This window comes from Lacerta agilis, chromosome 4 (genome assembly GCF_009819535.1).
Source record: "Lacerta agilis isolate rLacAgi1 chromosome 4, rLacAgi1.pri, whole genome shotgun sequence".
Taxonomy (NCBI): domain Eukaryota; kingdom Metazoa; phylum Chordata; class Lepidosauria; order Squamata; family Lacertidae; genus Lacerta; species Lacerta agilis.
In genome coordinates, this window is record NC_046315.1 from 13830491 (window position 1) to 13845540 (window position 15050).

The 15050-nt window shown below is 45.2% G+C and overlaps 1 protein-coding gene across 2 annotated transcripts in view; it reads left to right on the plus strand.

The window, feature by feature from the left end:
• FOLH1B (folate hydrolase 1B) overlaps positions 1–15050 on the plus strand; it is a 44545-nt gene that overhangs the window by 16979 nt on the left and 12516 nt on the right. For both annotated transcript variants that reach the window (XM_033146103.1, XM_033146104.1), the window contains exons 7-13: positions 1523–1616; positions 6075–6173; positions 8027–8112; positions 9805–9924; positions 11461–11543; positions 12503–12566; positions 14852–14919. In XM_033146103.1, coding sequence (XP_033001994.1) covers positions 1523–1616; positions 6075–6173; positions 8027–8112; positions 9805–9924; positions 11461–11543; positions 12503–12566; positions 14852–14919 — 614 coding nt within the window. The remainder of the gene's footprint in view (positions 1–1522; positions 1617–6074; positions 6174–8026; positions 8113–9804; positions 9925–11460; positions 11544–12502; positions 12567–14851; positions 14920–15050) is intronic.

Below are 15050 nucleotides of genomic sequence, written 5' to 3' on the forward strand. Positions count from 1 at the left end.
TAGATTGCAGAATGCTAGAGAAATATTTTTAGTGGGAACAAAAACGCATGGGCCCCCCATAACCACCTCAACCCTGCGCCCACCGAAACAATAACGCCCACTTACAACACAAAGAACTCATAATCCATCTACTCTCAGCTGCCAGAAACATCATAACCAGACACTGGAAAGACCTGTCAGGAGTAAACATGGACCAATGGTACCAAGTAGTATGGGAAACAGCCCTACTAGAAAAAACTAACCAGTAACCTGAAACTGACACGGGGACAAACAGAAGAAGAAATCTCCACCCCGGTATGGTTCCCCTTCATCACACACACACACAGCCCAACAAGACAATGACAAAAACCTACCGACAGCATACCAATCAATATGGCTAACCTGATCCTAAACACCCACCAACCCCACTCACACAGGAAACCAAAGATCACCACAGCCAACCACAAATGAACAATCATACCCTACACCAACCCCGACCTCTCTCACCGCCAGAGAAACACAAGCGAACAACAGAGAACCTGCACAAACAACGCTGACACCAAACCCTAGATATATTAAGCAAAATAGAAACATCGCCACCCCACCTCACCCATCCCCCCATCTCTTTCCCCCTTTTCTTCCTAATGTCTCAATAACCAAAACTGATTTGTAAAAATGTTAGATGGAAAAAATATGAGAGAGACATTGCACACACTTTTGTAAATCAAGAAAATCCTAAATAAAAAAGAAAGAAAGCTCGGGGGGGAGGAGGAGGAGAGGAATAAAATAAAATAAAGGGTTCAGAGAAAGATGCAGAAAAAGTGGAAATGCCTTTCACAGGGGAACAAGGGTTTTGAGAAATTATGGGACAGGGTTTGGCACAGCACTTTTTAGAAACCTATCTCTGGCACCAAGGCCAATTTTGGGAATGCATGGCATGAAGTTTGGAGCACAGTATAAACAAATTATATGGGCAGTACCAAACCATCTGCCAATGAGTGGTTTCTTTTATGTGGCAGGCAGGGTTTATTGCTTTTAACTTGGCTGGCAAGGAGTTTGAAGCCCTTCGTAAATAAGCAATATTGTTATTAAATACCTGGGGTGATACTCCAAAACACTTCTCTTCAAAGGAACTGCTAACTTGGTTTCTGGTAGCTGCCAGACTTTCTATTGCACACACAAAAAAAATGGAAGAGCTTAAATGATGTGCCTCTTGGCACAAGAACTTATGGAACCTTGGAATTGCTGAAAATATAACTCATGGGATTCATGTGATGGAAGGCAAAGAACCAGCAGAACAGTTTTATGCAACTTTGTGGGACTTTTTCATCCTTACCTGCACCTAAAAAAAAGAAATACGGTCCTCCAAAATTATGCTTTCGTTTAATATATCTATACTTACCATTGTTGCATAAGCACCTCTCTGATGAATTTTTTGCATACTTGCCTTGGAAACGTAATTAATTAATTAATAAATTAATTAATAAGTGAGCAATGTTGTAATTATTATTTTCAAAATTCCCTTCCCCCTCCCTTGACCCAGAGTACACCTACCGCTACGATGAAGCCCAGGCGACAGCCCAATTGAACATTCCTGTCCACCCTATTGGTTACCATGATGCTGAGATGTTGCTGAGGTAAGCACACCTGCTGGTTAACATTTACAGGTTTAGTCGATTCCACAACCAGCTTTGTGGGCCAGCATGGTGGGTTTCATTCACCCTCCGCACCTCGCTCCCACCCAGCCCGGGCATCAACAGAACTGCCACTCCACTGGTGTTTACTCCCGAAGCCTATATAAAAAATGGCAAAGGACCTTACAGCCTATTTACAATTGTGTGTCTCCCCTCCCCCCCTTATGTTGCTTTCAGTTAGGCAAAGTTATTGCCCTTCCACAGTGGTGAAACATATCTGATACATAAACCACTGAGCCTCTTGGGCTTGCCGATCAGAAGGTCGGCGGTTCGAATCTGCATGACGGAGCGAGCTCCCTTTGCTCTGTCCCTGCTCCTGCCAACCTAGCAGTTCGAAAGCATGCCAGTGCAAGTAGATAAATAGATATCACTGCGGTGGGAAGGTAAACAGCATTTCCGTGCACTCTGGTTTCCATCACAGTGTTCTGTTGCGCCGGATGTAGTTTAGTCATGCTGGCCACATGACCCAGAAAGCTGTCTGTGGGCAAACACCGGCTCCCTCGGCCTGAAAGCAAGATGAGCACCACAACCCTATAGTCGCCTTGACTGAACTTAACTATCCAGGGGTCCTTTACCTTTACCATTATCTAAATATCAGACTCCTTTCCTATGTGACGTTTGCCCTAATGCACTGCTGCGTTTTCTCTTGACTCAATCCACTGTGATTTCTGTACTTGTCTTGCCACTTCCAGGATTGTTCGTCTGCTTGCAGAGCCTGATTTTGGTATAGGGGTAAGATCTGCAGTGCTGTGAAAGCATAAATATGCAGGCTGGCAAAACTTTCCATTTCTCAACAGACTATCACTTTCCCCAGCACTACAAAAAGTGTCAGGCTAGTCAGTTAAACAAACACTGCACCCTCGATTCACCGATAAGTCCTGCATTTGTCACTGAACAAGGTAAAGGTAAAGGGACCCCTGATCATTAGGTCCAGTCGCAAACGACTCTGGGGTTGCGGCGCTCATCTCGCTTTACTGGCCAAGGGAGCCGGCGTATAGCTTCTGGGTCATGTGGCCAGCATGACTAAGCTGCTTCTGGCAAACCAGAGCAGCGCACAGAAACGCCGTTTACCTTCCCGCCGGTATCTACTTGCACTTTGATGTGCTATTAAACTGCTAGGTGGGCAGGAGCAGGGACCGAGCAATGGGAGCTCACCCCATCGCGGGGATTCGAACCACCGACCCTCTGATCGGCAAGCCCTAGGCTCTGTGGTTTAACCCACAGCGCCACCCTGAACAAGGTAGAACCCACATATACCCAAGCGACTTGTTTCTTTTTGAAAGGGCTCACAGCAGAGCCGTTGAGATTCCAGAACATGGCTTAGCTCCAAGACGTCAATCTTGAGTAAGCTAACGCTAATTAAAATCCTAAATGTCCAGTTTTGAGCAAAAGGTTAACTTGTGCGTCGACCCACAGTGACTGACAAAGCCAGCCAGGGTTACAGTTCCCAAGCCGAGACCTGTTCCTTGACGTTGGAGGCGTCTATCTGAGGATATGTGGGGCAACAAATAATTACAAATTATAGGAAAATTAATAGGGAGGGAGGAGGATGGACACAAAACAAGGAATCAGCTTTCAAAAAAACTTATTTCATTTCAAGCATCAAGGAAGCTGATGGGAAACAGACTTATCTGCACTATATTTAAAGAGTCCTTGTGTTAGAACAATTAGTTATAAGAGAGATCATTCTTAAAAAAAAAAAAAAAAAACCCATTAAAAGAACATTCTGTGCTGGTACATGTTTTTCAGCCTTTCCCCACTTTTCCTTGTCTTACAAAGGCAGAAACTTTGAGCCAAAAAGAGAGAAAGTCAAGGGGTGGGGGAGGAAACCAGTGCTTAACATAGCGAACAAAAAGATCGTAGAATTGTAGAGTTGGAAGGGACCCCAAGAGTCATTTAGTCCAACCCCCTGCAATGCATGGATATCATGATTTTTAACATGAAGAGTCTCATGCTATACCGACTGAGCTGTCCTAGCAGCTTCGGAGATGAAGTTCTCAAATATATTTTCAAAGAACACATCCCCCTCTTTTCCTAAATGGATCGTGAACTTTATTATCACTGCGGCAAGTCTGGGGTTCTTGAAGTATGTGGTTCGTTGTGTAATGTTGTCCTGCCCCCTTTTCTGCAGCTCCATCCTAGGCACTGCCCCCTGCCCCAGTTTAAGCTATAATGTTAAGCTTGCTTGTTAGGAAGCAAACCGCATTGACCACAGTGGGATTTATTTCTCACTTAGAAATGCATTGGATTATATGTTGCCATAGAATCCTAGCTGGAAGGAACCTGAAGATCTAGATCAACCCCCTGTGATGCAGGAATCTTTCACCAAATGTGGGGCTTGAACCCACAACCCCCTAGGTTAAGAGTCCCATGCTCTACCAACTGAGCCATGGGTAATATTGTCTATGTATGTCTACGTGGTTCTCAGCCACATTATTGCGCAAGGAAGATTTTTGCTTGCAGTCTTCCCGCAGAGTTTTGGTTGGCTGCTAGTGGGAAATAAAAGACGAGCTTGTCAAATCCTCAATGACACACTGGGCAATAGATATAGGTCACGATATAGATTTTAACCTCTGGGGAAAACTCTGGAAAAGCGATTTGAAGTTCACAGCATGTTACTCTTTGAAGGCAAACTACTTGAAAATGATTTACAGATGGCATTTAACTCTGAGTAGGCTTGCTAATACATATAAGAGTGAATCAGATAAATGCTGGAGATGCAATGAGTTTGAGGGGATGTTATTTCACATTTGGTAGACTTGTAAAAGGGTAAAAGAGTATTGGGAAATGATCCATAATGAATTGAAAAAAGTGTTTAAAAGTGCTTCCCCCCCCAAAAAAAAACCCCAGAGTCCTTTCTGTTGGGGATAATTCAGACTGAAAATCCCAGGTGTCACAAAAGGTTATTTATGTATGCCACTACTGCGGCCCGTGTTTTGATGGCCCAAAAAAGAGAAACGAGCAAGGTCCCGACCAAAGAAGAATGGCAACTTAAATTGACAGAATATGCGCAGCTTTGCAGATTTAACGTATAGTATAAGAGAACAAGAAGAACATACGTTTAGAGGAGATTGGAAAACATTTATTGAATATATGGGGGGGGAACTGTATACAGCTGAAAAGGCTGGCAGCATTAAGATAAATTCAACAGTGTGAATAAGGTATGATGGATGTAATGATGGAATGCTGAATGGGATAGTTTCCGTAAAACATGCAGAAATTTATATGTAAAATGAACCATGGAAAGAGAAGAAGGGAAGTCATTGATATTTTAAGGATCCAAAAATGAGTACTTTAAATTGTAAAACAGAAAGATGTGTGTGTGTGTGTGTGTGTGTACACACACACACACACACACACACACACACAGTCATTTGGTTGGTTGCTGTGAAAACAGGATATTGGACTAGATAGGCAAATTAAAAATTAGGTCTTTTTATGTTCTGCTGTTGCTTATGGCACAGAAGGGCATAAACAGGGAGGGCAATTTATCCCTTTTGGGGAGAACTCGCCATATGAGTTGGTGCCATAGCTGTCAACTTTTCCCTTTTCTTGCGAGGAATCCTATTTGGAATAAGGGAATTTCCCTTAAAAAGGGGGAAAGGCTGACAGCTATGGTTGGCGCCACAAAAGAAGAAGAAGAAGCGGCTAACATTCTCCTTTCCCTTCCCCCCTCACTACAAACACTCTGTGAGGTGAGTGGGGCTGAGAGACTTCAGAGAAGTGTGACTAGCCCAAAGTCACCCAGCAGCTGCATGTGGAGGAGCGGGGATGCGCACCCGGTTCCCCAGATTACGAGTCTACCGCTCTTAACCACTGCACCACACTGGAAGTCTCCTCTTAAGTCAGGCATGGCCAAAGTTGGCCCTCCAGCTGTTTTGGGACTACAGTTCCCATCATCCCTGACCACTGGTCCTGTTAGCTAGGGATGATGGGAGTTGTATTACCAAAACGGCTGGAGGGCCAACTTTGGCCATGCCTGACTTAAGTTCTTGTGTTCCTTATGGTCGCTGGTAAGATTGGGTTTTCCTCTTCTCTCTTGATCCTTCTGCAGCTGGTGGGTCTTCCTAGTGTATCACCCATCTCTAGCCGAAGGCATTCTAGGAGACAAGGTCTTCCACCCTGTGGCAACTCAGCTGGCAAGCGACCTTCCAGACCGAAAGGCAAAACAACCCGCGGCCAAGTTTGAAATCTTGGTTAATTAGGCCTGAAGTCTTTTTGCCTTCCTTCTGGTTTTATTTGCCAATCATTAGCCTTTGGGACTTGGGGAAAAAAAATATTCTGGAAGCCTACATGCCAGAAGTTACTTCAGTTTTGGAATTTTTGTAAGGAGGAACACACAATTGTTCCTACTTCTTTCTCGGATGGATGCCAACTGTAATGTTATCTTTTTTCCAACAGGGACATGGGAGGATCACCCCCACCAGATGACAGCTGGAAGGGAAACCTCTCTGTGCCTTACAACGTTGGGCCAGGCTTCATAGGAAGTTCTTCAAAAAGGTGGGAAGAAAATATAATCTTGTGGTGTTGAGTAAATGGTAAATAGGAAAATGGAGCTGCAGAACCTGCACTGAATAAGAGAGGTTTAGTTCGTTAGGGTAATGTAGGCTGTCTTCTTGTCAATCCTCTTTGTTTGGGACCAAACGAAGATCCCTCCTTAAGACCACCTTAGTGCACTTGCATGAGCCTACCTGAACTTCATTTATTTACTTATACTCCACCTTTTCCCTGACGGGACTCAAGGCTGCTTACATATAAACTCAAGAGCCACTAAAAACATAGAAAAATCAATCATTAAAATCCATATTGATGGAATTAAAATGATGCGCATATATAAAACCTGTTCAAAACATACCAATAATTACAATTTTAAAAAAAATACCAGCACAGCACCAGCCCTTTAATGGAAACCATTCAGTTCCCCAAATCCTGTTGGAACAAAAAAAAAATTTCACTTGCTAGAAGAAGAACAATAAGGAGGGAGTAACTTCTCTAGGGAGGGAGTTTCAAAGTATGGGAGCAGCCGCTGAGAAGATCAGTGTTTGTGCTCCTGCTTTCTGGCTGACCGGTAGAAAGGTAAAGGTAAAGGACCCCTAGACGGTTAAGTCCAGTCAAAGGTGACTGTGGGGTTGCGGTGCTCATCTTGCTTTCAGGCCGAGGGAGCCGATGTCATGTGGGTCATGTGGCCAGCATGACTAAACCGCTTCTGGTGCAATGGAACACCGTGACAGAAGCCAGAGAGCACGGAAACGCCGTTTACCTTCCCACCACCGTGGTACCTATTTATCTACTTGCACTGGTGTGCTTTTGAAGTGCTAGGTTGGCAGGAGCTGGGACAGAGCAACGGGAGCTCACTCCATTGTGGGGATTCGAACCGCCGACCTTCTGATCGGCAAGCCCAAGAGGCTCAGTGGTTTAGACCACAGCGCCACCCGCGTCCTTTTACCTTTTTGACCGGTAGAAGATGCTAGAGTAGCAGATACATAAACACGGTCTTTTCAGTGGTGGCCCCTCAACTTTGGAATTCCCTCACTCGGGAAATATATATGACCTCATCACTGCTGGGACTTCCGCTTTCTTTCTTCCCTTTGCAGCCCGCAGCACCCCCTTCCCTCAGATCTGCTTCAAATAGTCCCCTCAAACCCTTCAGAGCACTTTGGGTGGGGGGACTGCAGAGGGAAGGGGAATCCATTCTGCCAACAATTTCTGTTTCGCTGACGGATGCTCACATGTTGGACTCCATCTAGAAAGATGAGCACACAGGTTAAAAAAAAAAGTGGCTCTCATGCTGAAGGCTTGTGTTAAAACTAAGTCCACCTTCTGAAAATGATATTTCGTAATTTACACAGGACTATAACTATGCAGGGGACGTGGGTGGTGCTGTGGTCTAAACCACTGAGCCTAGGGCTTGACGATCAGAAGGTTGGCGGTTCGAATCCCCGCAACGGGGTGAGCTCCCATTACTTGGTCCCTGGTCCTGCCAACCTAGCAGTTCGAAAGCACATCAAAGTGCAAGTAGATAAGTAGGTACCGCTCCAGTGGGAAGGTAAGCGGTGTTTCAGTGTGCTGCTCTGGTTCGCCAGAAGCAGCTTTGTCATGCTGGCCACATGACCCAGAAGCTGTCTGCAGACAAACGCCGTCTCCCTCGGCCTATAGAGCGAGATGAGCGCTGCAACCCCAGAGTCGTCCGCGACTGGACTTAACTGTCAGGGATACCTTTACCTTTTACCTTTATAACTATGCAGAATTTCAGCCCTAATCTGTTCTGACTTTAAAGTCTAAAGCGTGCATTTATTTCTTAACCTGACATTTAACACTTTGGTTTATATATGTATATATTGCACTTGCATTAGCAGAGTCAAAATGCATGTCCACAGCATCAAAGAAGTAAGAAGAATTTACAATGTGATCGGTACTCTCCAAGGTGCAACAGAGCCAGGTAAGGCCATTCCCTTGCTCACGTTCTTTGTGGGATCAAGCCAGTGGAAGGGTTGTAGTTCAGAGGTAGAATGCATTATTTGTATTATAAATGCCCCCGGCATCGCTGTGTAGAGCTAAGAAAGGCTTTCACCTGAAATCCAGGAAGTCCTTCAAATTTAGCCAGTCCTCCAGACTAGATGGACCAATGATCTGACTCCTATTTTAATAATAATGCTATTTTTTCCTAATACAGTCGTACCTTGGTTCTCGAATGGAATTTCTTCCGGAAGTCCATTAGACTTCCGAAAACGTTTGGAAACCAAGGCACGGCTTCCGAGTGGCTGCAGGAGCTTCCTGCACTCAACCGGAAGCCGTATCAGCCACTCGGCTTCCAAAAAAAAGTTTGCAAACCGGAACACTCGAGTCAAAACGCTCGACCCACAAGGCGTTCATGTAAAAAGCCTTAAAGTAACTTTAGGAGCATAGAAAAGCTGGGGGGAAATAACAAATGCCATGCAGTAACCTGTAAAATAAATCCAGCGAAACGACAGTAAAAACTTCAGTGGCAAAAAAGTACTATCATAGACACCGTAATTGTCATAATCCATCAGATGCTGAAGGAAATTAATGATGGTGCCTGGTTGGTGCCTTTTTGGGGACAGCATTGGACATGCAGGGAACCACAACTGAAAAGGCTCCCTTTAAACTTCCCTTAAAAGGGACGCGGGTGGCGCTGTGGGTTAAACCACAGAGCCTAGGGCTTGCCGATCAGAAGGTTGGCGGTTCGAATCCCCGCGACGGGGTGAGCTCCCGTTGTTCGGTCTCAGCTCCTGCCCACCTAGCAGTTCGAAAGCATGTCAAAAGTGCAAGTAGATAAATAGATACCGCTCCGGCGGGAAGGTAAACAGCGTTTCCGTGCGCTGCTCTGGATTGGCAGAAGCGGCTTAGTCATGCTGGCCACATGACCCGGAAGCTGTATGCTGGCTCCCTCGGCCAATAAAGGGAGATGAACGCTGCAACCCCAGAGTCATTCACGACTGGACCTAATGGTCAGGGGTCCCTTTACCCTTTAAACTTCCCTTGTCAGCACCCTTTAAACTTCCCTCAGAGGCAGAAGAGGGACCTCAGATTGAAGGGTCTGGGTAGGTATGTTCTGAGGATACGTTTTGAAAGATATCAAGGTCTTGAGCCACGCAAGGCTGTCTAGTCAAAACCACTTCTATTTATTAGTTTTTATCCTGCTATTCCTCCTTCCATCGTGGAAGCAAAGACCGGCTGTCCTTCAAAATTCACACACCTCCAAATTGAAGCGCACTTCTCCAGCTACATAAAAATGTGCTACAAAAAAGGCACATACTGGCATGAAGTGTGCGTTTAAATGCATTTATTACTGAAAATAGCCTATAAAAATGCAATTTATTAGGGGAAATGTCTCTGCAAAAATGTATATCAGACAAAACGGCATATAAAAATGTACACTAGGGGAATGTGACACTAAAATGCTGGTGAATTTTCATGAAGACTTTTGAAATCAAATTGCAAACTGATGTGGGAACGGAACTAAAGACTGGAAGGATGAGAAAGGGGGACCAAAATGGTCAGATCCTCTCATCTCTAGCTCCAGGTTATCCTCAGATGGGCCCTTAAGTAGAACTCTCATCGTGATTGATTGCGTCCATTTAAAAACTAATCCCCATTTCCATTGATCCAGACAGGTACGTTATCCTAGGTGGCCACCGAGACTCTTGGGTCTTTGGTGGGATTGACCCGCAGAGCGGAGCGGCTGTCGTTCACGAGATTGTCCGAAGCTTTGGGAAGCTGAAGCAGCAAGGTGAGGAAAGAAGAATGCAGAACCTAAAAATCTGTCAGTTCAGGGATCCATCCATCCATCCAACAGCTGCCAGTCCATCAGGGCAAACACTTCAGCTTGACCATGGGTAGGCAAACTAAGGCCTGGGGCCAGATGCGGCCCAATCGCCTTCTAAATCTGTCCTGCGGACAGTCCGGGAATCAGCATGATTTTACATGAGTACAATGTGTGCTTTTATTTAAAATCCATCTCTGGGTTATTTGTGGGGCATAGGAATTCGTTCTCCCCCCCCCTTTTCCAAAATATAGTCCAGCCCCCTACAAGGGACAAGGGACTGGCCCCCTGCTGAAAAAGTTGGCTGACCCCTGACCTAGACACACACATATTGCACCTGTGCCAAGTTTTTCCTGGCTTTTGATCAGCTGCCAAGGTCTTCTAGTTGATATACTACCCTTAAGAAGTCAGGACCAGGTGACTTGAAATACCACTTGCCCCTGTATAGACCTGTGAGATCATTTCCGGGGAAATTATATTCATGGCATCGCACCCTACAGAATCTCACACCACAGTGAACCCCAAGAATGGCCATTTTTTTGCTGTTGCCCCTATACTGTGGAATGTATAGGGAGGTAATAGTACCACTATATTCTGCTCTGGTCAGACCTCACCTGGAATACTGTGTCCAGTTCTGGGCACCACGGTTCAAGAAGGATACTGACAAGCTGGAATGTGTCCAGAGGAGGGCAACCAAAATGGTCAAAGGCCTGGAAACGATGCCTTATGAGGAACGGCTTAGGGAGCTGGGTATGTTTAGCCTGGAGAAGAGAAGGTTAAGGGGTGATATGATAGCCATGTTCAAATATATAAAAGGATTTCATATAGAGGAGGGTGAAAGGTTGTTTTCTGCTGCTCCAGAGAAGCGGACACGGGGCAATGGATTCAAACTACAAGAAAGAAGATTCCACCTAAACATTAGGAAGAACTTCCTGACAGTGAGAGCTGTTCGGCAGTGGAATTTGCTACCAAGGAGTGTGGTGGAGTCTCCTTCTTTGGAGGTCTTTAAGCGGAGGCTTGACAGCCATCTGTCAGGAATGCTTTGATGGTGTTTCCTGCTTGGCAGGGGGTTGGACTGGGTGGCCCTTGTGGTCTCTTCCAATTCTATGATTCTATGATTCTATGATTCTATGATTCTATGAATGCCCTTTCAGAATGTCTTCCCTCTGCCATTCACGACACAGCAACCGTTCATTGCTTCAAACATCTTGTAAAGCCTTCTCAATTTGCCTAGGCCATACCTGACCCATAAGATGGGACCCTGTGTCCCATGTATGAATCCCCTGAATTTCTGTTTTAGGTGCTTAAAAAAAAAAAGTTTTATTTTATTTGTTTTCGTTTTATGGTTTCCGTTTGCATTTTGGTTTTAATCAACAGCGGTTTTTGTATCTCGCACGGCATGCGCGGCTGAGGAGGTTTTTGAAATGCTAAGTGGTTTAGAAATGGCTTTTAATGAACAAATATATTGTGTTCGTAATGATGCTCTAAATATCTCGACTGCAGGATGGAGGCCTCGGAGAACGGTGATATTTGCCAGCTGGGATGCTGAGGAGTTTGGCTTGATAGGATCTACAGAGTGGGCTGAGGTAAATTAACGGGAAGGACACTTCCAGATGGTCGCTGTCTCTGGGTAGGATCCATTCGCATACAGTGGTACCTTGGTTCTCAAACGCCTTGGTACTCAAACAACTTGGAACCCAAACACTGCGAACCCGGAAGTAAGTGTTCCGGTTTGCAAACTTTTTCCGGAAGCCAAACGTACTCAATTTTGAGTGTTACGCTTCTGTTTTGAGTGTTACGCTGAGGTCTGTCTGTTTTTGCTATTTATTTTGCGTTTTTGCGCCTCTTTTTGTTTTGTTTGTCCTAATAAGATCAGATTTTTTGTGATAATGCTGAAGAAAATGCACTGGTAAGAACATAGGAAGAGTCTGCTGGATCAGGCCAATGGCCCAACTAAGGCTGGATCTAGACACATGAAAAAAAAAGTTTCAGGAAAACACATTGTAAACCTCATCATGGGAAATCCCGTTGGCGAAAGACGGAACTCCACAGCGCCATCTGGTGTCACGGTGTTATAACATACTGTATATTCTGGCGTATAAGACTACTTTTTAATCCAGGAAAATCTTCTCAAAAGTCAGGGGTCGTCTTATACGCCGGGTGGAGAATCCACGTTCGAGTATATCTCAAACTCTATATTTTAACTGGAAAAGTTGTGGGTCGTCTTATACGCCCAGTCGTCTTATACGCCGGAAAATACGGTATTTAAAACACTTGATTTTTTTAAACTAAAGTAGCTGAGTCCTAGATCACTGCTCTCACAGAGGCCAACCACACTCAGGACCTGAGTGCGAGAGCACCCTCCTCTCCTGTGGTTTCAGGAGCATTGCTGAACTCCAGCCACAGAGGCTCGTGGGTTTGATCTGTGATGGGCCAAACACACACTCGCCAGTCATTGTCGCTTGACCCTGCGTGTGTGAATTGGCCCATGGAGAAATGTTTTAGGCATGAACACGAACAAACGTTTTCTTCATTTCTGTTGTAGGAAAATGTCAAAATACTGCAGGAGCGTGGCGTGGCCTATATCAATGCTGATTCCTCCGTAGAAGGTAAAATATATGCAAGTTTTGACAGAGAATGAGAAGGGTGTGGTCACTGAGTTGTCTTTTGGGGTTAAACTTCATAAACATGTACAGTGGTATCTCGGTTTAAGAACAGCCCTGTTTACGAATGATTTGGTTTATGAACTCCGCAAAACTGGAAGTAGTGTCCCGGTTTGCAAACTTTACCTCGATCTACAAACGGAAACCAAACGGTGGAAGGGCACCGGCGGCGGGAGGCCTCATTAGGGAAAGAGCACCTTGGTTTAAGAACGGTTTCGGTTTAAGAACAGATTTCCGGAATGGATTAAGTTCGTAATCCTTGGGTTGGGGAACAGGTTTTCTTTGCATATGCTTGTTTGGGCAGAATTTGGGTAATAGCATAAGATGAGCTGTGCTGAATCTGGCCCAATGTTTTGGTGCATTCAAACATGGGGATTACTGGCTCAGTTTTCCTGGTTATAAAATGCTAGTGCTTCTCTCCCGTTTTCTAATGTCCCTTTTACAATGCCAGTGTGGTGTAGTGGTTAAGATCAGTAGACTCGTAATCTGGTGAACCGGGTTCGCGTCTCCGCTCCTCCACATGCAGCTGCTGGGTGACCTTGGGCTAGTCACACTTCTCTGAAGTCTCTCAGCCCCACTCACCTCACAGAGTGTTTGTTGTGGGGGAGGAAGGGAAAGGAGAATGTTAGCCGCTTTGAGACTCCTTCGGGTAGTGATAAAGCGGGATATCAAATCCAAACTCTTCTACAATGCATTTTATGGAACTGTAGATTTATTTTTTTATCAATATACCACCACATCGTGCTAAATTTCATTCCCATCAGTGGGTGTAATGTGATGCAACAGCGACCTCACTTGCACTTCTGTTTCCCCACTAAAATGAATATGTGGTCCATTAATTTCATTGGGGGTGGATCTAGACACGGGGGGGGGGGAACCACTATAAATAAGTCAGAAATTAGAGTGTTCTAACAAAAGAAAGAAACCTCTATGGAAAGCCGTGTTTTAAAATCTCCTGCTCTCTGGCGCCATTGGGTGTTGCATGTTCACAGCGCATTCAAATCGCTGTATCTTTGCTAATGTAGCTGAGCCCTGGGTTTGCTCTGAGTACAACTTAGTTGAATACCACCCAATAAAACATTCTGTCCAGCATGCATCTGAAAAAAGTAAGAAATGCAACACCATGCAGTGAAACTCAAACATGCTCTGCTACTGTTTGCACACATGCGTATGTTGTTGTTGTTCAGTCGTTCAGTCGTGTCCGACTCTTCGTGACCCCATGAACCAGAGCACGCCAGGCACGCCTATCCTTCACTGCCTCTCGCAGTTTGGCCAAACTCATGCTAGTCGCTTCGAGAACACTGTCCTACCATCTCATCCTCTGTCGTCCCCTTCTCCTTGTGCCCCCCATCTTTCCCAACATCAGGGTCTTTTCTAGGGAGTCTTCTCTTCTCATGAGGTGGCCAAAGTACTGGAGCCTCAACTTCAGGATCTGTCCTTCTAATGAGCACTCAGGGCTGATTTCTTTAAGAATGGATAGGTTTGATCTTCTTGCAGTCCATGGGACTCTCAAGAGTCTCCTCCAGCACCATAATTCAAAAGCATCAATTCTTCGGCGATCAGCCTTCTTGATGGTCCAGCTCTCACTTCCGTACATTACTACTGGGAAAACCATAGCACTAACTATACAGACCTTTGTCGGCAAGGTGATGTCTTTGCTTTTTAAGATGCTGTCTAGGTTTGTCATTGCTTTTCTCCCAAGAAGCAGGCGTCTTCTAATTTCGTGACTGCTGTCACCATCTGCTGTGATCATGGAACCCAAGAAAGTGAAATCTCTCGCTGCCTCCATATATGTTTAAAACAACGTCATGATTTACGTGTTCAAACCCCGTTTAATAGTCATAGAATAGAATCATAGAGTTGGAAGGGACACAAGATTCATCTAGTCCAACCCTCTGCAATGCAGGACCCCCCTTGCCCAACGTGGGGCTCAAACCCATGACCCTAAGATTCAGAGTCTCATGCCCTACCAACTGAGCTATCTAAAAGACAGTAAAGTGGCAGCTACCCGTGTGGCGTAGTGGTTAGAGTGACGGACTATGATCCGGGAGAGCAGGGTTCAAATCCCCGCCCGGTCGTGAAGCTCGCTAGGCGACTTTGATTGAGTCACTGCCTCTCCGCCCAACCTACATCACAGGGTTGTTGTGAGGATAAAACGGGGAGGAGAGCTCAACCTCCCAGGAGGAAAGGCGTGATACAAATTCAGTTAACTGATTTTACTTCTCTTTCAGGCAACTACACCCTTCGAGTTGACTGCACCCCGCTGATGTATAGCTTGGTATACAATCTGACTAAAGAGGTAAAATAAAAGAAGAGGAGGGGGGAAATGAACTCTAAGAAGAAACATACTGTATTTTTCGCTCCATAAGGCGCACTTTTTTCCTCCTAAAAAGTAAGGGGAAATACCTGTGCGTCTTATGGAGCGAATGG